Below are 24,198 nucleotides of genomic sequence, written 5' to 3'. Positions count from 1 at the left end.
GCGTGCGATGAGTAAAATGAATGACATACCGTATAACGGGTATTTTCTGCGGTTGTCCAATTTTTGCGGAATTTTGCGGATAGGACAAATCCGCAAAAATTACAATCGCAAAATATTTTTTAATATTTCTTCAGATACATGTATATATATTATACATGCAAGAATGATAAGTTGTGCTTATGTCACAGGATTCTCATTAACGCAAGAATTTGCGGACTGGACGCAGCAAAATTATTTGGGACGCAAGGTTCTTAAAAACAATGTGTCCACAGACTCATGAGTGGACACGTCCTCATTAGCGAGAATATTCGGGTGTCATCGAAATTCGAAGATTTTAGATGTCAGGATTTGTCCAAAACATATTGAATCAAAACGTTCCTGTAAATAATATCAATTTAATAAGTTTATACAAAAACATCTTTTCTTCTACCTATTTCTTTATTTTATACGGACATGCATGTAGGCCTACATGTAAATGACTAAAAGAGATTTCACAATTATTCGTCCAAACTCCGATAGCTGCAAGCAACACATATTAGCTTTTCTTTCTTTCTTTAACACTTTTTTCAATCTTGTGTTTTATCTTGAGACCATAATTACTCCTTGTATACACAATGTGGCTTGATTGTCACTCAATGCAGACGACTGACAGGATTAGTTACGCCTCATTGCACATGGCACCTGTGATTGTATACGGTCAACTTTAGGTTACTTGATTATGCAACTGTTTGTTTGAGCTAAAAATATAAACACCAGGTTAATTTTGATGGCATTAACTGTAAGTGTATTTTTAGAATATGGCTTGGATGCATTAATTATTTATATATTTAAATATTTTAATAGATCGCATAAAACGTTTGTTACAATGTAGAATAAAGATTTTTATTGTTGCTTGGGTGGACTGATACTGTAATAATTCATTTCAATTGGTACTCGAAATATTTTTACAAAGACTAACTAAAAGATAGTAGTTTAATTAAGCTTAATAGCTTAATACCAGTTCTCATGCACCTTTGATCAATATGTCTCAATGAATTTATAAAACGTAAACATGGCAGCTATCTGATAATTCTTAGAGTTTGGTGATCATACCCAGTATATATTTTTTTGCGGTATAATGCAACTGCAGAAATTGAAAACACAGAAATTAATATACTATCTTTTAGGGGTTAAATCGCAAAAATTTCCAACCGCAGAAAATACCCGTTATACGGTACTTAATATATCCATAACTTTTATATTTCTTGATGAATTGCTCTGAAACTCAGAATATAAAGATACATTAGTAGTCTAGATAAGATGACATGGTCAAATGAGCATGAAGCCACGCGCATGCACGTGAGCGTCTCTCTGATTGGCTGATACAAAAATCTCAATAACTTCCTTGTTTTTTTGACAAAATACTTTGAAATTTAAAATGTAAGTATATATTATAAGGTTCTACAACATGTTAAGTATATAGGAAATTTCTTAAAAACATGTGCATACAGGTGTGCTGCAATCTGATTGGCTGAAACTTTAAGGTTTTATAAAAGGTGAACATGTCCAAAAATTTATTTTTACAATAGCTCCAAAACTATGTGGTTTATAACGTTAAAACTTTTACAGTTTATAAATATATCATGGATTAACAGATAGAAAGTATCACTTGATAACAAATACTTTATAAAAATATTTATCGAGAAAAATTCTTTTTAAAAAAATGCACCTGCTTAATTTTGTACTTTTAGTGAAAACCATCATTGCAGAAATAATATATGTTTATCAAAGAAGGGCAAGTTGGACTTCGATGGTATCTGGAAAGTTGTTTTCCCTGTTTATTTTGTCCAAATGTTAAGATATGAAACCGAAAGTACATTGGAAATGGCGGATTTTATAGGGGTCTTGTCTTTACACATGTCATGCTTTCAATAACAGCCTTTCAGAGACCATTCACATCCAACTTGCCCTTCATTGACAAACATATATTATTTCTGCAATGATGGTTTTCACTAAAAGTACAGAATTACAGGTGCATTTCTTTTAAATATGCAAATTTTTTGCATTTTTTTTCTCAAAAAATATTTTTTTAAAATATTTGTTTTCAAATGATACTTTCTATCTGTTAATCAGTGATATATTTATAAACTGTAAAAGTTTTAACTTTATACCTCACATAGTTTTGGAGCTATTGTAAAATAAATTTTTGGATGACATTCATAATATAGATAGGCATATTGGTCTCCTACATACTCCTATATTGGAGAAGTTTTCCAATAAAATACCCTTAAAGATAAAGTGTCCATCTATATTACAAAAGTATTGCCTAATTCAATGAAGCTTGTAGGGAATGGGGCATCATAAGGGATTGGGGAGCCGTTTGGGGAACATCTGTAATGGTTCCCGAGTTGTTTTTTAAGGTCTTATGTTTCCAATGGAAGACCTTATACTGATTCTGATGGTTAAGAAATATTCTTATTAATCTTTTTTTATTCCTAGACGCCAACTTTGAAGCTTCATATCTTCCTCATTTCTCAACAAATTCAAGTCAAATTTTCGCGTTTAACTTTACAAAACATTTTTAAAATACTGCATTACATTTCAGAAATTCCTTTCCACTCACAAGTTATTCCCCTTTGATGGAAATTTTAGGGGGGTTGATTTCCAGACAAGGCTCCAAGACTATAAAAGCTGGAGCACAAATATCATTGAAATTGAAAAGAAGAAATATTGTAGTTGTGCACATTGGTTTTTGTTTTTTTATTTTTGCCTTCAAAATGGCGCTAACGGGGGGTAAAAAATTAGGACGTATAAAAGAGCTAAAATTTAGTCATATTTTCCTTTATATCTTTTAAACTAAAAATATTTTGTAAAGACATGTAGAATAAAAGTTGTGGCAATAGACAGATTCTATCAATTGAAATTAAGAGAGAATTAGGACTACAAATATACCATTCACATATAACCCATCAAAAGATGGACATTTGTTGTTGCACAAAAAGGATTAATTCACAAAGAGGACATGTTTAAATGCAAGAATCATTTTGATTGTGCTGCAGTTTAGTTTTGGAAGACTATAATTGATTAATATGTAAGCAGAACTTCCCTACCTTCTCACCAATTTCTGTCATGTCTCCAGCTGGAAGAATTTCCAAATCTGCATTTAGTTCACAATTATCAATTACTTCTGAGTAATCTGGTTCAATCTTAATTTTTCCAAAAAGAACATTGTCTCTCAGTGTTGCATTTTGTATCCAAGCTTGTTGTGCAACATATGCAATGGAACCCTAATAATAAAAAATAAGAGAAAAATTGTTTTTTCATTAAAAAACAAGGACACCGCAAAGTGGAGCATCCCCTCGCAAAGAGCTTATCTTTAAATCAGGACGGCATTTGACATCGATCCCGATGCAAATTACGTCACTTCCGTTTCGCACATCACTAACTTACACACAAACACACACACACAAACGTGTTACTATATCCCCTCAACCTCCGTTGAAAGGTGATAAAAAAGGGAAACGGTAAAACACACTTATAGTGAACATGCTTGATGCTTACAGAGAAATGATTTCATTCCCCATGGCTTCAAAAATATATTGTGAACTTAACAGTTATAGCGAATAACACCTATAACCAAGCAAATTCGTCAGTCCCTGGCACTTCATTATAAGCATGTTTTACTGTATCAGAATGTTTGAATAAACAATATTACAGAGTGCATGTGGAATATTTCAAAAATGTAAAAGCAATTACTGTAATGTGCTATATATATATATATATATATATATATATATATATATATATATATATATATTAAACAAGAGGCCCATGGGCCACAATGCTCACCTGAGTAACTGCGGCCCATCTTGTTCATCAGCAGATTCTTTCTCCTATAGATTCCCATGTAAAAATTGATCACCCATTGTAATCCCAGCCTATTCCCAGAGGTTATGATTTTAACAAATTCAAATCTACACTAACTGAGGATGCTTTTTTTTTTTATGAATATGACTAATCATAACTTTACTGTTCCTGGGAAAAAGATTTTTAAAGATTTTTTGCATGTATTCCTATGTAAAACTTTGATCACCTATTGTGGTCACACCCTACCCACAGGGGTCATTATTTGAGCAGATTTGAATCAGCACTACCTGTGGATGCTTACATATAAATATGCCAGATCATGGCTTTGCTGTTCTTCATCATCAGATTTTTTAAGGATTTCACCTATGTATTTCTAGAGAAAACTTTGATCACCATTGTTGCCCCTCCCTATCCCCAGGGATCATGATTTGAATAAAACTGAATCTACACAATCTGAGGATGCTTATAATCCTCATATTTATATAATCAATATGATCAATCATGGGTTTCCTATTTTTGAGAAGATTTTAAAAGATTTTTCCTATTAATACCCATGTAAAACTTTGATTGGCCATAGTGGCAACACATTAATCTAACACATTCTGAAGATGCATCTATATCATTATGATTAATCATGGCTTTCCTATTCTTGAGAAGAAGTTTTAAAAAAAAATTCCCCTATTTATTCCTATGTAAAATGTTGATCACTCATAGTGGCATAACCTACCCCTGGGGGTCAGAATTTGAAAACACAAGAGGTCCATGGGCCACATCGCTCACCTGAGCACACTGGCTAGGCAAAAGCACAAATCAGTTCAGTATTGAAAAGATTACTGGGGGGGGGGGCTTGAATTTTAAAAACTACCTGATGATGCTTCCATGTCAATATAACAAATGGCTTTGTTGTACTTGAGAATATTTAAAAAAAAATTCCCATAAAAATGTAAAAATTTGATCTCCCATTGTGGCTCCTCCCTATCCCAGGGGTCATCGATCATTTGAACAAACCTGAATCTACACTAGGATGCTTCCATATCAATATGACTAAACATAGCTTTTCTGTCCTTGAGAAGAAATATTTTTTCTATATGTTCTTATGTAAAACTTTCGATCCCGATTGGGCCCCACCCTACCCCCGGGGGTCATCATTTGAACAACATTGAATTTACACTACCTAAGGTTGCTTCCATAACACAATGACTAAACATGATTTTCAGTTCTTGAGAAGAAAATATTTTCCTATATGTTCCTATGTAAAATTTTTGATCCCCCGTTGTGGCCCACCCATATCCCCGAGGGTCATCATTTTAAGAAACTTGAATCTACACTATCTGAGGATGCTTCCACATCAAAATGACTAATCATGGCTTTGCAGTTCTTCATCAGAAGATATTTTCCTATATATTTCTATTTAAGACTTTGATCCTCCATTGTGGCCCCACCCTATCCCCAGGGGTCATGATTTGAATAAATTTGAATCTACAGTACATGAGGATGCTTCCATATAAATATGACCAATCAGGGCTTTTCTGTTCCTGAGAAGAAGATTTTTAAAGATTTTTCCTTTATATTTCTATGTAAAACATTGATCCTCCATTGTGGCCCCGCTGCACCCCCAGGGTCATGATTTGAACAAACCTAAATCTACACTACCTGAGGATGCTTCCATATAAATATGACCAATCAGGGCTTTTCTGTTCCTGAGAAGAAGATTTTTCCTTTATATTTCTAAGTAAAACTATGATCCTCCATTTTGGCCCTGCCCAACCCCGGGGGTCATGATTTGAACAACTTGAATGTTCACTACCTGAGGATGCTTCCATATAAATATGACTCATCATGGCTTTGCTGTTCTTGAAAAGAAGATTTTAAAGATTTTTCCTATAATTTCTATGTAAAATTTTGATCCACCATTGTGGCCCCGCCCTACCCTCGGGGGTCATGATTTGAACAAACTTTAATCTACCTTACCTGAGGATGCTACCATATAACAATGACTCATCATGGCTTTGCTGTTCTTGAGAAGAAGATTTTAAAAGATTTTTCCTATATATTTCTATGTAAAACTTTGATCCTCCATTGTGGCCCCGCCCTACCCCCGGGGGTCATGATTTGAACAAACTTGAATCTACACTACCTGAGGATGCTTCCATATAAATATAACTCATAATGGTTTTGCTGTTTTGAGAATTTTAAAGATTTTCCTATATATTTCTATGTAAAATTTTGATCCTCTATTGTGGCCCTTCCCTACCCCCGGGGGTCATAATTTGAACAAACTTGAATCTACACTACCTGAGGATGCTTTCACATGAGTTTCATCTTCCCGACCCTGTGGTTCTTGAGGAGAAGATTTAAAAAAAAAACTACTATTTTTTTTTACTAATTCTTTATTATCTCCCCTTGAAAGAGGGCGTGGCCCTTCAGTTGAACAAACTTGAATCCCCCTCACCCAAGGATACTTTGTGGCAAGTTTGGTTGAAATTTGCCCTGTGGTTCTTGAGAAGAAGTCGAAAATGTAAAAAGTTTACAGACAGACAGATGGACAGACAGACGGATAGACAGATGGATGCCGGACAAAAAGTGATCAGAAAAGCTCACTTGAGCCTTCGGCTCAATGAGCTAAAAAATTGAATCTACACAACCTTAGGATGCTTTCATATAAATATGATTAATTATGGTTTTCCTATTCTTCAGAAGAAGATTTTTAAAGATTTTTTTTTTTTGAAATTATACCCGTGTAAAACGTTGATCCTACATAGTGGACCCACCCTACCCTTGGGGATCAGGAATTGAACAAATTTGAATCTACACTATGTCAGGTAGCTTTCACATAAGGAGTATTCTACTTAAGTCTAGTAGTATGGTCCCTTTTTACGCCCTTGGTTTACCGGTTAAATATTAGCATACGGTATTTTGTTTGTTTTCATTGTGTATAACGAAGTAATTCTAATTAAAACATTGTGTATTTATAATGAATAATTAAACATATCAAAAAATACAAGCCTATTTTTAACACCTACGGCACTAAAAAATGCCAGAAAATTTTCCCCCGATCAGACAACGGTTTCTCTATTAGATGGAAATGGGCAGAGACATTTAGATTAGATGCTATAAAAAGATCTTAGTATGATATTTTTCTTTCAAAGACAAATTATATGTTCAAGATTCACAATCAACTACAAATACAATTTTCTATTTACAAAACTTTGGCAATAAAAGCTCTAACAAGATGAACCATACAAGTCCATGCTGATCGATATAAAACTGAGTACGTTTCAACAGAGAACTAGCACGTTTACTTGGGGCATTTATCCGTAACGATACAAATCCATGTGGCTCGTTATGATTCTAAACAGGTCATAAAGAGGTTAATCCTATGTAAATGAAGTCACTGAAAAAGATTCAAAATCACAATACTTTTAATTAGAAAATATAGAGCACAAGGTTGTTCAACAAAGATATTTTCACTCAACCTTTACACATATAATATACACATTATATTTCAAACTCAACTCTGAACAAACCTGTGCTCGGTGTTTACGAAAGCTTTGAAGTGTGTACCTGTCACTGATTTCTTTTGATATTCATGAAAATCAAAGGACCCTACCTTCAACGGCTAGCTTTGTATGCTGCCTATATCTATTGTTTGACATTTTTAGATGATGATTCAAATAATAAAGACATTAGTTAATAACAGAATTTAATTTTTAAAAATTTTAATAAATGTTCGAAATTTGACGAGTAACCGGGGACCACAGATAAGCCTTATATTAATTATTGAGACTTGTTCTTTAATCATTTCTGGCCCAGTGGTTCTTAAGAAGATTTTCAAATGACCCTACCCAATTTTTTTTTTTTACTTTTTCTTAATTATCTCCCATTGAAAAAGCTAGGTATGGCCATTCATTTGAACAAACTAGAACCCCCTTTACCCTAGGATACTCTGTGCTTTCAGCTCAGGTGAGCTAAAAAGTATAAAAACACAAAAATCCTCCATATAAAGCTTTAATTTAGTGCTTTCATTTCAAATCTGTTATATAGGCTAAGTGTTCTAAATGCAAGGAATTGGTGAGACTGGGTGTGCCTGTGTAACCAGCATACAAGTACACCTGAATACAGACAAATCCAGCAGTGCACAGCTTGTAATAATTTAATATATAACATTTTTTCCATTCTATAAACTCAGATGCACCAGTGCTATTCAGAGAGAAAAATTTTAAAACCGAAACTTAATAGTGTTTTATAAATTTCTCTAAGATTTTCTTGTACTTTTTCCAGGTTATAGCAAATTATCTATGACATCACATAGACATAAAACATTCCACTTACTTTAATGTCATATTAATTGTTACTGTGATACTGTTGTGTATACATTTATGTTAAGCTTCTGAAGATCTGAAATGAAAGTGCTAAAGCTTTACGGAGGATTTTTGTATCATTATAATGTACTTAATTGTGAGTTTCATGACTACTTGGTCAGAGCTTTCGATTGATTTTTCTTTTTCATACATATATATATATATATATATATATATATATATATATATATATATATATATATATATATATATATAATATATATATATATATATATATATATATATATATATGTTAGGGATGTCAATTTTGTCAATAATTCATATTTGAATATTCAATGAAAGTATTCGAATATATATAAATATTCGATATAATGAATAAAATCTGGTTGATTTTAAATATATGGATCATCCTACACTCGTGACAGGTTTTATGTCGCGTGGTATTTGAAGTAAAATTTTAAATGAAGGTGTACAGTAAGTATTACTACATTTGATATTTGTAATTATTAGAAATAAATACTTGATTAAAGTGCATAAAACCAGAATATATTTTTAAAAATATTTTTAGAAGTTCCAACTGATGATCTAGTCGTTTACTTGAGCAATATTGTGATCATTATATTGTACAGATTTAAATACATTTAATTAAATTACAATTATCTGCTTAAGAAGATATTTGATCACAGTCTTTAATACAATGTTTTGAAAATATAAACTAAACACTTTAATAGACAATTTTCTTAGGTCATTGACTAATTTTCCGATAACTATTTTAGAATTTAGGAATATGCACAACCAAAGATAATGTAGTTATTGAATCATTTATTTTGAAATTTAGCTTTTAATAGTGCAACAGACTTATTCTATGAAACATGTAATTCAATAACCAATAAAATTTACTCTATTAAGTATACCCTTCATGTCTTTTAGACTGTGAATATTTTAGAAGAGTTTCATTCTGTTGTCCTTGATTCTAGATCTAATTGTATTAATCTATTAGAACCAGTCAAAGTACATTTTATCATACATTAAGAATTCTTGTATAATTGTTTTATACCTTGCTCAAAACGAAATCATTTAGTAGATCTATAAGTTTAGAAAGGAAAGAAAAAAAAAACAGTCGCCTCAAATTGATCGCTGGTAAATAAAACAGATAATTCCAGAAGTTTTCTAATTAAAATTTATAATTCCAGAAGTTTTCTAATTAAAATTTATAATTTTCTTTCTTTTTTAAATCTGCATAAAAAAAAAATGAATATTCGAATCTTAAATTCATATTCGAATATCAACTCATCGAATGAATATTCGAATGTTTGAATATTCATTGACATCCCTAATATATACATGTACATATATATATATATATATATATATATATATATATATATATATATATATATATATATAAATCAACGCACGTTGAACATTTTTTTCAAAGTGCGTTAAGAGTGTACATCAACATTTTTTAACCATGGAGACACTTAACGCACTTTAAAAAATTATGTATAAAACAAAAATTTTTGACTTAGATTTTAATAATAGACAGCATTAATTTGTTATATTTCTTCCGAAAAAATGATAAATTGATCTACCCTCATCGAGAACGAGAAGACAGGTGGAAAGTCCCTCAGCCCAACTCTCTATCTTTCCTACACAAATATATGTATTTAAATAACTGGTATGGCATTGATTTTATTTCTCTCAATAAATTTGAGTTAACGTAAAATAGATGAAAAAATTGAGATAAGCTTTCCTGAAAAAAAAAAAATTACGCACCCTATCATATTAAATAATATTCATATATATTAAAGAATATTTATTCAAAATGTATCCACAATGATTCCTCAGAAAAAATGCATTTACATGGTAATTAAAACATGCTATTTGACGTTTTTATGTTATCAAATTACAGATTTAGAAGTTATCTGACTGCGTAACTTTTTTGAGAAAAAGTTATTAGTGAACGAGGTAAAAATTACAGTCAAGTAAGTAATGAGGCTAAGGTTTATTTTCTTACTATTAAAATTAATCGGTCAACCATTGTTTCATATATGATCACAATAGATAGATAGATAGATGAACATGATAAAATAGACGATGAGAGAGAGAGAGAATTTCATGGTATGGAAAAATCATAATTGCTCCCTTTTCCCTAAGAAAAATGCGATGCTTTAAGTCACTTATTGACAACTATACATCTACCGAACTTATTAAAAACTGGATAAAATTTAAAAAAGAAAAGAAAAAAAAAAGAAATGAAACTGTGCTATTCACTAATCATTCCTCCATTGTTTCTTAGACTCAATTCCCTTTTACAACAGTAAAATACAAGAACCTTTGGAAACAAGACAACTCCTAAAAAATCTTTAAAAATCTTTAAAACGTCTATATCTCAGATCCTGACGTCATCACCGAAAAGTTATCCAACCAGGTTCAAATAATTATTTATCATATCTAAAATTTGCAAGACTATTGACCAAGCCGTGAACATTTTTTTTTCGAAGTGCGTTAATATGGTCGATATTAACACACTTTGAAAAGAAATATTTTTTTTTTCAAAGTGCGTTAACATGGTCCCAAAATTAACACACTTTGAAAATTTTTTTCAAAGTGCATAATTTTTCAAAGTGTGTTGTAACACTGGTGACGGAACAATTCCAATTAATTAATAAATATATCTTATAGTTTCTATCTACTGACAGTTAATTACAACCTAGCTTATAGCAGAAAGTAATATTTTGTTTTAAGTCCTGCACTTAATTTAGGAACAGAAGTAAATATATGCCCCCTTCTTCTTTTTTTTTTTAAACTTGAAAAATATCAATTTAATTGATGTTTTCTCTTTACATGATAGCAACTTTATTTTGATACCTGTTGTACTTTGATATCACATATTATACTAATATGTAATTTATATACTATAAATATATGGTGTTATCAATTGCCTATCAATTATTTCCAAGCCCATTCACATGAAAGTTTATTTTTTCAAATTCTTGAAGTGATAATTGCTTCCTTTTTCTTTTTAACATCGGGTTGGATGCCATTTTCCATCAAGCATAGGGTCGGGGATTAATGAAAACAATTGATACAATTATTAAATTATCACCACTTATTTCTTCTATATAACTTATATCAAGTTTTGATTAAATAATTCATTAAAGATGTTTTATCTTATAATTTGCCGAAATATGGCTGAAATATTGCCAACTCGGCGTTAAATAATAATAATCAATCTTATTATTATAATAAACAATTAATTGTTGTTAAACAGTTCATTCAAAATTATCAATAATTTTTAACGTAGGTCGCGGGTTTGCTGACGTCGTTAAAACTGAGTATGCAATTTATACGATTTGGGCGACTTTCTTGTGCACATTTGATTATGACGTCACAATAAGTAAGTCATTTTTTATATAACTCAAACTGAAGTTATCACAGATAGAAAACTTTTTTACAATTTTTTTAATGTTTGAAAATCGAAAGCGTTAGAAAGTGTTTATTTATTATCACATTGAGACAAGCACAGTATCTGAAAAGATATGGAACAACTGAACAAGTGTCGACTGCATGATTATTTTTTTTCCTTTGACATATTTTAATTAAAAGTTTGTTACACTGATAAACATCATTATATAAACAACCACAATTACAGCTGTTATATCAAAAGTTTAAACTTTATTTTTAAAAAGGAAATTTAAAAAATACATTTATATCTATATCACAATTGAAAAACTGCTCAGGTATGAAGCATAGGGCATAAAAACGACACATGCATCCAACTTTTTATTCTATGCAATTTCAAATACAGACATGTCCGTATAATCTTTTTCTTTACTTCTACACTACTGCATCAGTCGATTTGTCTACTATAAATGGTGGGTCACAATACATTATTTCACGCCAAACGTCATGAGAAAATCTTAGCGCCTTTTCTTTGGAATGTGAGTGCATGTGATAGCTTCAATGAAATTTTAAAAAGTGTGTTTCTAGCCTGATTTTCGAGCTTAAAAATGTATATTTATCACACTGTACATACAGTCAAACCTGTACTGAGAGACCTTCCAAAGGAGAAAGGAAAAAAGGTCACATATGACAGGTGGTCTCTTAATACAGGTTGCTTATTTTCTGCAGTATTCAAATATACAATGCTGAAAATATTATACATGTATGTGGAATGTATTTTATACCATGTACGGTATATTTTCACTTACTGTTCAACTGTAATGCTTGCATATTATGGGTAAAATCATCATGTTCGATAATAAAATTTGCGTTTGATCCACACATAAGTCATATTGATTATTGGGAAATATTGAATATCTGAAAATATTATGATTTTTTAATCATTATAAAAAAGCTGTAAAGCTTTTCTTCTTATAATAGATTTTTTTTTATACACAATAGTCTATAAAACGTCGTATATTCTGCACATTACTAAGAATTTAAAATTGTGCAATGAATTTTGTTATGCATTTGGTAGCAAATAAAGTCATATTTATAACTAAAAAATTATTTAACCTAATTAATAAAATTTTTCCATGACTAAATTACCGTGTCTAATTGCGTATTTGTCACCAGGTACTTCTATCACTTCAATTATTACCTTGTATGGGTGCTAGCTAGTGTGTGTTTTCATAACCATACAGTGACACAATTGAATTAAATAAACATGTTGGATTTAATTACTTGGAAATTAAAAGTAAAACAGGCAAGTTTATAGCTGAATGTCTATAAGGCCCTTATACTGTTATACAGTCCCTGAAACATTCTACTTTCCCACTTGAATGGTGAGCGAACGCTGAACGAACGGTGAACGAACGGTGAACGAACGCTGAACGAACGCAGAGGGAACGGTGAGTGAATGATGTGTGAATGCTGAACGCAACTTGGTGAACGAAGTGTGAACGCTGAACGGTGAGCGAACGCAGAACACGAACGGAGCGCAAACGCGAACGGAAAGTGAACGGTGAACGCAAGATGAACGATATATTCGGAATGCCTCTGATCTTTTCCTTGCATTGAAACTATTTTATTGTATTATAATGTCAGGTGCCCAAAAAAAAAAAAATAAATAAATAAATAATTAATAAGTAAACCAATAAATGAATGAATAAATAAGTCAATAAAATAAATTCTCCAAAATTGTCCTAAGAAAGACGATGCATGCATATTAAGTTTTTAATCACACGATTTTTATCGCATTAAAACATTGCAATTGTTGCCGAACGCTGAAGTATAAATAAATCAGAGAAAACTTCTGACTTATAGAATGAATTAAAGCGGTTGTAACATCCATTTATATATCTCCTTGTCAGGGCGATTTCGTGTAAAGAAATGAAAAAAGTTAATTACAAAGGTCAGTGGACGTTTTGCATTTATACGCTCGTATAATACATTTTTAATACAATAATATATTATGTGTCATTTCTATTTTTCATGATGATTTATTGAGCTGATTTCTACATGTATATGTAGATGGCCGTGGTTATACTCGGACAAGATAATACAAAGATACATATTCATATTATTTGTTATAAATTCAATTTTCAGAACTTGATATTTAAGTAATATGCTGTTATAGTTTTTATTAAACAGACAAATGAGAGAGAGAGAGAGAAAGAGAGAGAGAGATTCCATTTTAGCCCCCCCCCCTCCTTTCAAGCTTCACTAAATGTTTGTACCTATATCAATCAAAAACTCTGAAATTTTTTTCTAAATATATCAGACAGTAAAAGTAATTTTTTTTATCAACAAATCATATCCATTTGTTTGACAGTCATACTCGTTTTTTTTCCTGCTTCAAGTTCACATGAAGTCCACGTGCTTGTCTTGTCAATCAAAGTCATTCGGCACTGTGCAGGTGTGAAAGTTTCGTCACATTGAAGACAAAGTGCGAGTATTTCCAACAAGTTATAACATCTATTTTTATCATTTCTAGATTTGATCCAAACATTTGAATAATAAATGAATAAAATACATTGGGCATTAACACTTGAATTTGAAACATACTCTCTGCCAATTTCAAATACCAATGCCGACACGTGTACATTTTGAACTACTATTGTTTTGTGACTTTTTCAGATGCATGTTTGTTTTGAGACTGAAATTTTTGTTCTAAAAAAGACCTTAATTTAAAAAAAAAGATGTTAATTAAAATATTCTGGAAATACAGTACTGACTAAGTAACCAATCTAGGGGGAAAAGGGGGGGGTATTAATCATATTTAATGGCAAACATATAAAGTTACGGTGAAGAAAGAATTTTTTTTCTCTATAACTGTAGACTTTACATATTATAGTAGAGAAAATTCTGTACTGCAGTACATTTCAAATAAATATTTCCTTTAACCACACTATCAATTTAATTCGCTCCAAAGATAATAAATTAAGAGGATATCTGCAGTGCTATGTATAACTCTCAGAACTAGTTCTATCATATTTTCTGTAGTAATTGAAAAAAAAAAAACGTGTGAGAAATAAATATTTTTGTAATTTTGCTGCATAATTATTTGACTTGGATAATTATATCACCATTAACGATTTGTCGTCTTTAACAAAACAACAAAATGTCGCAGTGCTTGAAGTATTTGCACATTGCCCTTAGTTAAATTTAAAAAATATTTCAGCATCGTTCTACATAGGTACAGAATGTGCTTATAACAACATTTTTTTTCCAGAGTAATTTAATAAATAACCTAACAGCTAAGTAAGAATAATAAAAATATATATCGTAGATATTTTTCAACATGAAATAATGATTCTTCAAACACGATATATTAGTTTTTAAATTAAAAAAACTGTAACTCCTTCCCTACAAAAAGATAAGTCCTTTCACTTCGGAGTTCCGAATGACAATGAAAACTGAACGATAGGTGAATGCTGAACGCAAGATGAACGCAAAGTGAACGGAACGAAGAGCGAACGCTGAACGCTTTGTGAACGGTGAATGTGAGCGCACGATGAACGGTGAACGCAAAACTGTGAACGGAGAGCGAACGGTGAACGCACGCTGAACGAACGGTGAGCAAACGGAAAAATGGGAAAGTAGAACATTTCAGGGACTGTAGCACGAAATGATATCGGGATCGACCTCTAAATCTATTTTCAAAATGGAGCTCAAACAACGTGAATGTTTTATTCATTGTTTATGTATTAGATTTCAATGTTTACTGAGTAAATATCAAAACGTAAGTAAACATATTTATCCTGTAATGTTGTTTTATTTGCAAAACTCACTATTTAAAATTTTAATTGATAACAAGAGGCCCACGGGCCTTATAGGTCACCTGAGTATCGCGTAACAACTTTCCAACAATTGAATTTGGTTTGTATTTTGCACCAGAGGCCAAGTAATTCACAATTTTGAAAGAGGCACTATTGCTCATCATAACTATACAGTTAGCATGCTTACTTTGATTACTTAATACCCAGAGGCAGAGCAGAGGAACAAAAACAAGAGAAGTAGGAAGATCAGGATCAACAAAATAATTAGTCTAGTATTCACTATCAACTCAGAAATTGAGTTCTAATCTGTCCCCCACTTAACACTATCACCATGCAGACTATTAACAAACTATTAGTGCTTCTGTACTATTTTTAAACCCATATTAAGATCTCTAGCATTGACCTCTCTTATGGTCTTTGAAGAACTTTTAATAAGATAAGTTATTTTTGTCTCATTTTTATTTATCTATTACTTACAGGTCTACCTGATTATTAAAACTAAGAAAGTACTTTTTTAATTATACAATAAACATTCTTGCATAATTATCTTATTCTATTAACCTTTCAAATACATTATTTACAGTGATTAATTATCAAAGGTGAATGGAAAAGGGGAATAACTTCTCTCAGTAGAATACAAATTAATAGAGCCCTGCCCAGGACCAGAATGCTTTAGACCAATGGTCCAGATGTTTAAAAATCTGGTAGAAATACGCTTACTCATATCATTTAAACTTTTACTCAGTTTGCTTCCGATATGCCCAGAAGCAGAGAAGAATTTCACAGGTACAATGCATTTTCACTACAGATTCAACGAAGCCTTACCCTAACACCAGAACCCAAGACCAAGGGTCAAGAAATTTACAAATTTGGAAGAGTTACCCTCATCATCATTACTATGGACTTCAAAGAATTAACACTTTTCCACTATATTATCAAAAGCCCCCCCCCCCTTCTCGTTATGCCAGAACCCCTGACCCTAGGACCACAAGATTTAAAAATTCTGTTTGAAGCTCCCATTTTCATCATAGCTAAGCAATTTATTTATCAGCTCAACACTAAGGAGCCGACAGGATTAATTAATGATTAATTAATAGAATTAATGCTTTTTCACTATATAATCAATAGACCCCCCCCCCCCCTCCTCAAGAACCCCAAAAAGTGAGGCTATATATTTAAAAATTTTGGAAGAGGCATCCTTGTCTATCATAATCATGCACTTAGTTTGTTTAAATAATCTCCAGTAGCAGAGAAAATTTTCAAAGAATCAATGCATTTTCACTATATAATCAATAGAGCCCCACCCTAACACCAGAGCCCCTTACCCTGTGGCCATGAAATTCACAATTTTGGAAAAGGCATCCTTATGCATCATAACCATGCACTTAGTTTGTTTAAATAATACCCAGGAGCAGAGAAGAAGATTTTCAAAGAATTAAAGCATTTTCACTATATAATCAATAGAGCCCTGCCCTAACACCAGAACCCCTGACCCAGGGGCCATGGCTTTCACAATTCTGGAAGAGGCCCACCTCCTCATCATAACTATGTACTTAGTTTATTACCTTAATGCCCAGGAGCAGAGGAGAAGATTTTCAAAGAATTAATGCATTTTCACTATATAATCAATAGAGCCCCGCCCTAACACCAGAGCCCCTGATCCAGGGGCCATGAAATTCACAATTTTGGAAGAGGCACTCTTGTTCATCCTAACTATGTACTTAGTTACTGAATTTAATACCCAGTAGCAGAGAAGAAGATTTTCAATGAATTAATGCATTTTCACTATATAATCAATAGAGCCCCGCCCTTACACCAGAACCCCTGCCCCTGGGGCCATGAATTTCACAATTTTAGAAGAGGCACTCTTACTCATCATAACTATATACTTAGTTAGTTTATTCAATACCCAGGAGCAGAGAAGAAGATTTTCAAAGAATTTTAATGCATTTTCACTATATAATCAATAGAGCCCCACCCTAACACCAGAATCCCAGACCCTGGGGCCATGAATTTCAAAATTTTGGAAGAGGCACTCTTACTCATCATAACTATATACTTAGTTAGTTTATTTAATACCCAGGAGCAGAGAAGAAGATTTTCAAAGAAATAATGCACTTTCACTATATGATCTATATAGCCCCGCCCTAGCACCAGAACCCCTGACCCTGGGGCCATAAATTCCACAATTTTGGTAGAGGGCTCAATGCTCATTACAATGATGCCAACAGTTTGACTGCTTGATGTCCAGGAGTAAAGAAGAAGATTTTTAAAGATTGCATTAATTTTGGTGGTTTTAGCCCCACCCCTCAGGCCCCAGGGGGGCAGGGACCATGAAATTTACAATTTTTGTTCCCCTTCACCCATAGATTCTATATGCCAAATTTGGTTGAAATTGGTTGAGCGGTTCCAGAGAAGAAGCTAAAAATGTTCAAAAGTTTACGACCGATGAACGACGTACAACGTACGACGACGGACGAAAACGGATAGCAATAGGTCACCTGAGTTTACTCAGGTGACCTAAAAATGCGTCTCCGTATAGATGTTTGAACCAAAAATGTAGCATGCTCGAACGAAATAGGAAATTATATAGTCGTTAAATCAAGGTAAAATTACCTGAAATCACTAAAAATGGTAGCAAAAATCACGGTCGCTGGTCGCATCAGACAGGTGGTCTTTTAATACAGGTATAATAAATATATAGGGAAAAGCGTTGGAAGGAATTTTTTACGGTCACATTTGACAGTGAGTCGCTTAATACAGTGGGTCGCTATGACAGTTTTTACTGTACAATATATCGTGTATGGGCAAGTAACACTAAAGCAGTGAATTCTGTAAGTTTTTCTACATGTTTTATATTCCTGTTTACCCCAAAAGTGGACTATTCAATTAGTAACACATTCATGAAAAGACTGGAATGTTTCGCTACATAATTATAACAAGAGGCCCAGGGGCCACATCGCTCACCTGAGCACTGTGGTTAGGAAAAATCAGTTCAGTATTGAAAAGCTTAAATGCATAAATGGTCCCAACCTACCCCTAAAAGGGAGTGGGGGGGGGGTATGACTTGAACAAAATTAAATCTACACTGCTTACATAATTTTTTGACTAACTGTGACTTTTTTCTCTACAAGTTTGAACTTTCATTGTGGCCCCACCTTACCCCTGGGGGTCATGACTTGAATAAATTTGAATCTACACTATCTGAGGATGCTTTCATATAAATATTACAAACCGTGGCTTTGCTGTTCTTGAGATTTTTAAAGGTTTTTCTTATATATTCCTATGTAAAACTTTGAACGTTCATTGTGGCCCCACCCTACCCCCGGGGGTCATGATTTGAACAAACTTGAATCTACACTACCTGAGGATGCTTTCAAAAAAATATATCCAATCAAAGCTTTGCTGTTCTTGAGAAGAAGATTTTTGAAAATTTTTCCTATGTACACCTATGTTAAACTTTGATCATCCATTGTGGCCCCACCCTTACCCTGGGGGTCATGATTTGAACAAACTTGAATCTACACCACCTGAGGATGCTTCCAATATAAATATGACCAATCATTGCTTTGCTGTTCTGGAGAAGAAGATTTTTCCTATATATTCCTATGTAAAAACTTTGATCGTCCATTGTGGCCCCACCCTACCCCTGGGGGTCATGACTTGAATAAACTTGAATCTATACCACCTCAGGATGCTTCCAAATAAATATGACCAATCATAGCTTTGCTGTTCTTGGATGAAGATTTTTGAAGATTTTTCCTATGTATTCCTATGTAAAACTTTGATCGTCCATTGTGGCCCCACCCTACCCCCCAGGGTCATGATTTGAACAAATTTGAATCTACATTACCTGACAATAATTCCATATGAGTTTCATCTTTCCTGACCCATTGGTTCTTGAGAAGAAGATTTTTCAATAATGCCATTAATTTTTTGCTATTTCGTAATTATCTCCCCTTTGAGGAGGGAGTGGCCCTTCATTTGAACAAACTTGAATCCCCTTTACCCAAGGATACTTTGTGCCAAGTTTGATTGAAATTGGCCCAGTAGTTCTGGAGAAGAAGATGAAAATGTGAAAAGTTTACGACAACAACGACGCCGACGACAGACAACGGACAAATTTTGATCAGAAAAGCTCACTTGAGCCTTCGGCTCAGGTGAGCTAATAATTTCTTAACATATTGATTGCTTATCCAACAATGTCTTCACATTTCATTGATCCTTACGGTAGTTTCATTTAACCAGACGCTCGGCTTTCTCCGTAAACTCCGACCTGCTTGTTGGCGTTTACAGAGAGAGCCGCCATTTTGGTCCCCTATTCAAATTTCAAAATATGAATAACTAGACTTTGGATTTATCAATTTTAAAACAAACTATATATTGAGCCTTTTCAGAAGAGCCTTTATAAACCTTACTGATATCAAATAAAAATATTGAAAAACAAAAAAGTTTAAAAAGTCAACTTTTTAAAATTTGCATCCGGTAATGACCGGAAGTATTGACGACGAATGAAAGGTCACATCCTGGCTAATATTTATTACGATCTATAATCCCTGAAAGTTTCACATTGATATCCTTTACTGTTCTTGAGATTATCTGCGGACAAAATGTCTTTTTAAATTCAGAAAATGGTCCGTAACTTAGCACAGGAAGTGAAATTCTAAAAAATCTCTCGGATAAAATAACTTCAGATTACAACACATTGTTTCTGCAAATTTCATTTAAATCCATCCAGTAGTCTCCAAGAAAACGCGTGCACAAAATTAGATGGGCGGAAAAAAAATAATGATAAGAAACAGTAGAATCACTATAAGGTCTTCCATGAAGACGGAAGACCTTAAAAATAGTGGAAAAGAAACCTAAGAACAACAGTAAGGCCTTCCGCTGAAGACGGAAGACCTTAATAATCTTAACCAACAGAATCAGTAGAAGGTCTTCCATTGGAAACAGAAGACCTTAATTACTATTCATTAGACTTTGCTTCTTGTGAGAAAGTTTTCAATGTTTCATATGTTCAAAATGTAAATTTTAAAGTATAAAGGATTTCACAGTGAATGAGGAAAAATTTCTCTGAGAGATCTTCTGAAATAAAACATTTCTCTGCAATCATGTGTCCTGATGAAAAAAATCACAAACCTTAACAGTAACTTTCCCTTCAGATTTTTCTATGTCCCCTAATATTGCTGATAAAATTGAAGACTTTCCACTACCAACTGGTCCAACAACTGCTACTAAGGCTCTTTCTGGTATTTTAATATTGATTCTGAAAAGAAACGAGATGTCCAAAGGTCTTAAGTCATCAACTGAGTATTATACAATGTTCCCTGTAAATGATCCATAGAATGGCAATAAGTATATGATAAAACAAAATAAACTAATAGATGAGGATATGCACCTAGTTTGTCTGGTTATAATCTACTCAGGAGCAGAGGAAAAGACTTTCAAAGAATTGATGTATTTCAACCATATGATCAATAGAGCCCTCACAATTTAACACCAGAACCCCAGGCCCAGGGGCCATGAATTTCACATTTTGGAAGATTGAGGCACTCTTACTCATTATAACCATCTTCTGCTAAGTAGCCAGAGCAAAGAAAAAAAATTCAATGAATTAATACATCAACTTTCATTACCTGATAAAATAAATATAGTCCTCTCCAGACTGAGTGCAGCACTATTAAGGCTACATAAAGGAGGAGGGGCCCAATTTACATGGGAAATGTTAACTGTTGCCAGTGTTTGAAATTAGCGTCGGCCCGTAAGTTCTGCACCGACGTACAAACGGAAGGAAGGACTCATGAATAGTATGACTAAATGGATCCTTGAAATAACTTTGAGCCGATGATGATTTGCCAGGAAACAAGTTAACGTCAATCACATCTTCTAGGACCTTTCCAACGAACTTGGAAAAATACACGTTGTTTTTCTTTACCGCTTGTTGGAAAGGCTTAAGAAGTTGTGATTGAAGTTAACGTATATTGGTTTATGCATTTACATAACTTTTAAATCTTTCCTGCATTTTAATTGGATATATTAAACAAATTAACCAATGAGCGTCTTTAAAAGAAATTGTAAAGATGGGTAAAACTTGTTATTTTTATCAAGATAGTATCAATTCTTCTTTTCATGTGCATTTTAAATAAATACTGAAGATTTGATTTTTTTCCTGCGTGGAATAAATTCATGCTATATGTATGCGGTTACAAACTTTTCACGGAAAATTGTCTAAGTATACTTCAGTACATTTTATCAACATATTGTAGCAATCTTAGAAACCTGCATATTTTTCTACAAATGGATTTTAAACACAGAGATTGTAATTTCAAGGAAAAGTACGTTTACAGTAATATAAACACGTTAAACTCATTACATGTTATACATGACCAAGTAAGACTGTGTGACGATTAATGTTTTACCGTTTCATATTGTTTATACCTGCGAGTTGTAGATACCCTTTATTAAATTGACATATTTCATATGAAGCGATAAACTTACTGAGATCATCAATACGTAAAAGTTTATTTTTCCCATATATTTGATGATATTATTTTTGGGTCTACGCTGCCCTGGAAGGACTCGTGTAGTCCCTTTATCTGTGGGTCCTTTGGACCCATAGAAAATAATTCTGAATTTCAAACACTGACTGTTACAACACACAAATAACAATGCCTCATAATACAGATAATGAAATCATCTGCAATTTAGAACTGTATAAAAGTATTTAACTACATCAATACTTATCATTGCATTCATCTTTATCACTAGTAAATCCCATATAGCGATACATTGCAAGTCACTGACTGCAATGTATGGAACACCTCTGAGCTGCCTTATTTGGAGAACATTCATTATATGCTGATTCTTTAACATTATATGCTGATACTTTGTCAATATATGCTGATACTTCAACATTATATGCTGATACTTCAACATTATATGCTGATACTTCAACATTATATGATGATACTTCACTATATGGTGCTTTAAAAATAGGTTTAACATCGGGATCATCATACAAAAATTCTTTGACAGGAGAAAAAATCCACTACATTAGTTTTTGTTTTCAATTGCATAATAGTTTTAGTATATATACATGAACATGTATTGGCAAATTGATGGGACAAAAAGGGAAAGGGGGTAGGTGTAAAAGTCTTGGATATATTGGTGAATTTGGGAATGGATAGAGGGTAAATCTGTAATATGAAGAGTGAACTAAGCAAAGACAGCTTTGCAAAAGCTCCTGTAGTGCACAAAAATTTGAGATATTTTGGAAGTACAGGAACTATTCATTGTAATAAGACTTCAAGTTGGCTGTTTTTTGAAATATCAATGATGGTACAGGGACATACATCTTACAATTTAGGGGACAAACATTTGATTCGTTTGGAGGGGGGTTCAATTTTTTTTTCGAGTCAGATTATTTATTTTCATGTCACTACATCAATGATAGATTATTCATTCATACACACAGTGAACAAAAAAGTCTATCCAAACTCAAAAACCCTATTTCTATGGGGAAAGGGGTGGGGTTACTACCACACAAGAGTCATCCCAGTTGAGGACATATTGATTTATTTTCAGCATTTTCAAGGACAGATTATTTATTTCCAAAATATGATAGCCTCCCTCCCCTCCCCCATCCCATGAGTATCGCATGGTCATCCAGGCCTTAATTAGAACTACGCGTCAGCACTTAAAGGTGCTTGGACACAGATTTTAAGTTAATATTTTCTCAAATTTTCTGTATAATTTCATGACTTACACATTGCTATAGCATTTCATACCAAAATATAATAAAAATCTTATTTCAAAACTTCAAAATTTCTGGACGCGTTGGATTGACACATCCTTGCGCTTTCACATATTTTAATTTTATTCTTAATGCTTAAGAAAAGTGGCAATTTTGTTGTGTATTAATGAAAAATATTAAAACTATAACCTAGAAAATTCAGAGTAGAAATGTTCGAAAGCAAAACCCACTCACAGTATTGTAAGTCCGTGCTCAGTGGTGTGTGTAGAGTTTAACAATTGAACACACCTGGTGAATCATAAACATTAACAATAACAGAGCTCGTGCCCTGTTTACAAAAACATACGTTTCACGGGTGTGTTCCATTTGTTAAACTCTGTACACATCACAGAGCACGGACTGACAATACTGGTGAGTTGGTTTTGCTTTTGAACATTTCTACTCTGAATTTACTGGATTATAGATGTAATATTTTTTCATTAATACATAACAAAATCGCTTCTTTTCTTAAATATTAAGGATAAAGTTAAAATGTGTGGAAGTGCAAAGATGTGTTTATCAAACGCGTCCCGGAATTCATAGTTCCAATAATTTCCAGATAAAATAAGTTTTTAATTATATTTTCATGTGAAATGCTATTGCAATATATAAGTCATGATATTATACAGAAAATTTAAGAAAATATTAAGTTCAAATCTGTGTCTAAGCATCTTTAAGTTCTTGATAAGTTCTGCACTTTTATATAATTATGTAATTTTCAAATCAGCAGGATGGGGGTTGTTGTTCAAGGACATTTCATTGTTACAGCATGTACATAGTAATTTAGGCTACTAATGACTCAAAACCTCCTCCAGAATCTAGCTGCCATTGCATTTGTTAACTGGACTATTTAAGCTGATCTATACTCACATCCAATGCCATGCATACAACCATTAATTCTGGAATACTGCAAAATCACCAAGACTGAGCTAATGAAGTTAGTTTGAACTTACAGACCCTGAAACGTGCTACTACCCCAAAAAAGCGTGTGACTTTCGTGCGCTTTTCGTTT

At 32.8% G+C, this 24,198-nt stretch overlaps 1 protein-coding gene across 4 annotated transcripts in view; it reads right to left on the bottom strand.

Annotated features, from left to right (window-relative positions):
• LOC133190567 (multidrug resistance-associated protein 1-like) overlaps positions 1–24,198 on the bottom strand; it is a 962,792-nt gene that overhangs the window by 611,565 nt on the left and 327,029 nt on the right. For all 4 annotated transcript variants that reach the window (XM_061326266.1, XM_061326267.1, XM_061326268.1 and 1 more), the window contains 2 exons: positions 20,534–20,660; positions 3,090–3,266 (listed from right to left, as the gene is read on the bottom strand). In XM_061326266.1, the coding sequence (XP_061182250.1) occupies positions 3,090–3,266; positions 20,534–20,660 (304 nt within the window). The remainder of the gene's footprint in view (positions 1–3,089; positions 3,267–20,533; positions 20,661–24,198) is intronic.

This window comes from Saccostrea echinata, unplaced genomic scaffold (genome assembly GCF_033153115.1).
Source record: "Saccostrea echinata isolate AGI-Se365-2 ecotype Australia unplaced genomic scaffold, CSIRO_AGI_Sech_v1 ptg000022l, whole genome shotgun sequence".
Classification (NCBI taxonomy): Eukaryota; Metazoa; Mollusca; class Bivalvia; order Ostreida; family Ostreidae; genus Saccostrea; species Saccostrea echinata.
This window is presented reverse-complemented; position numbering and strand designations above follow the sequence as displayed.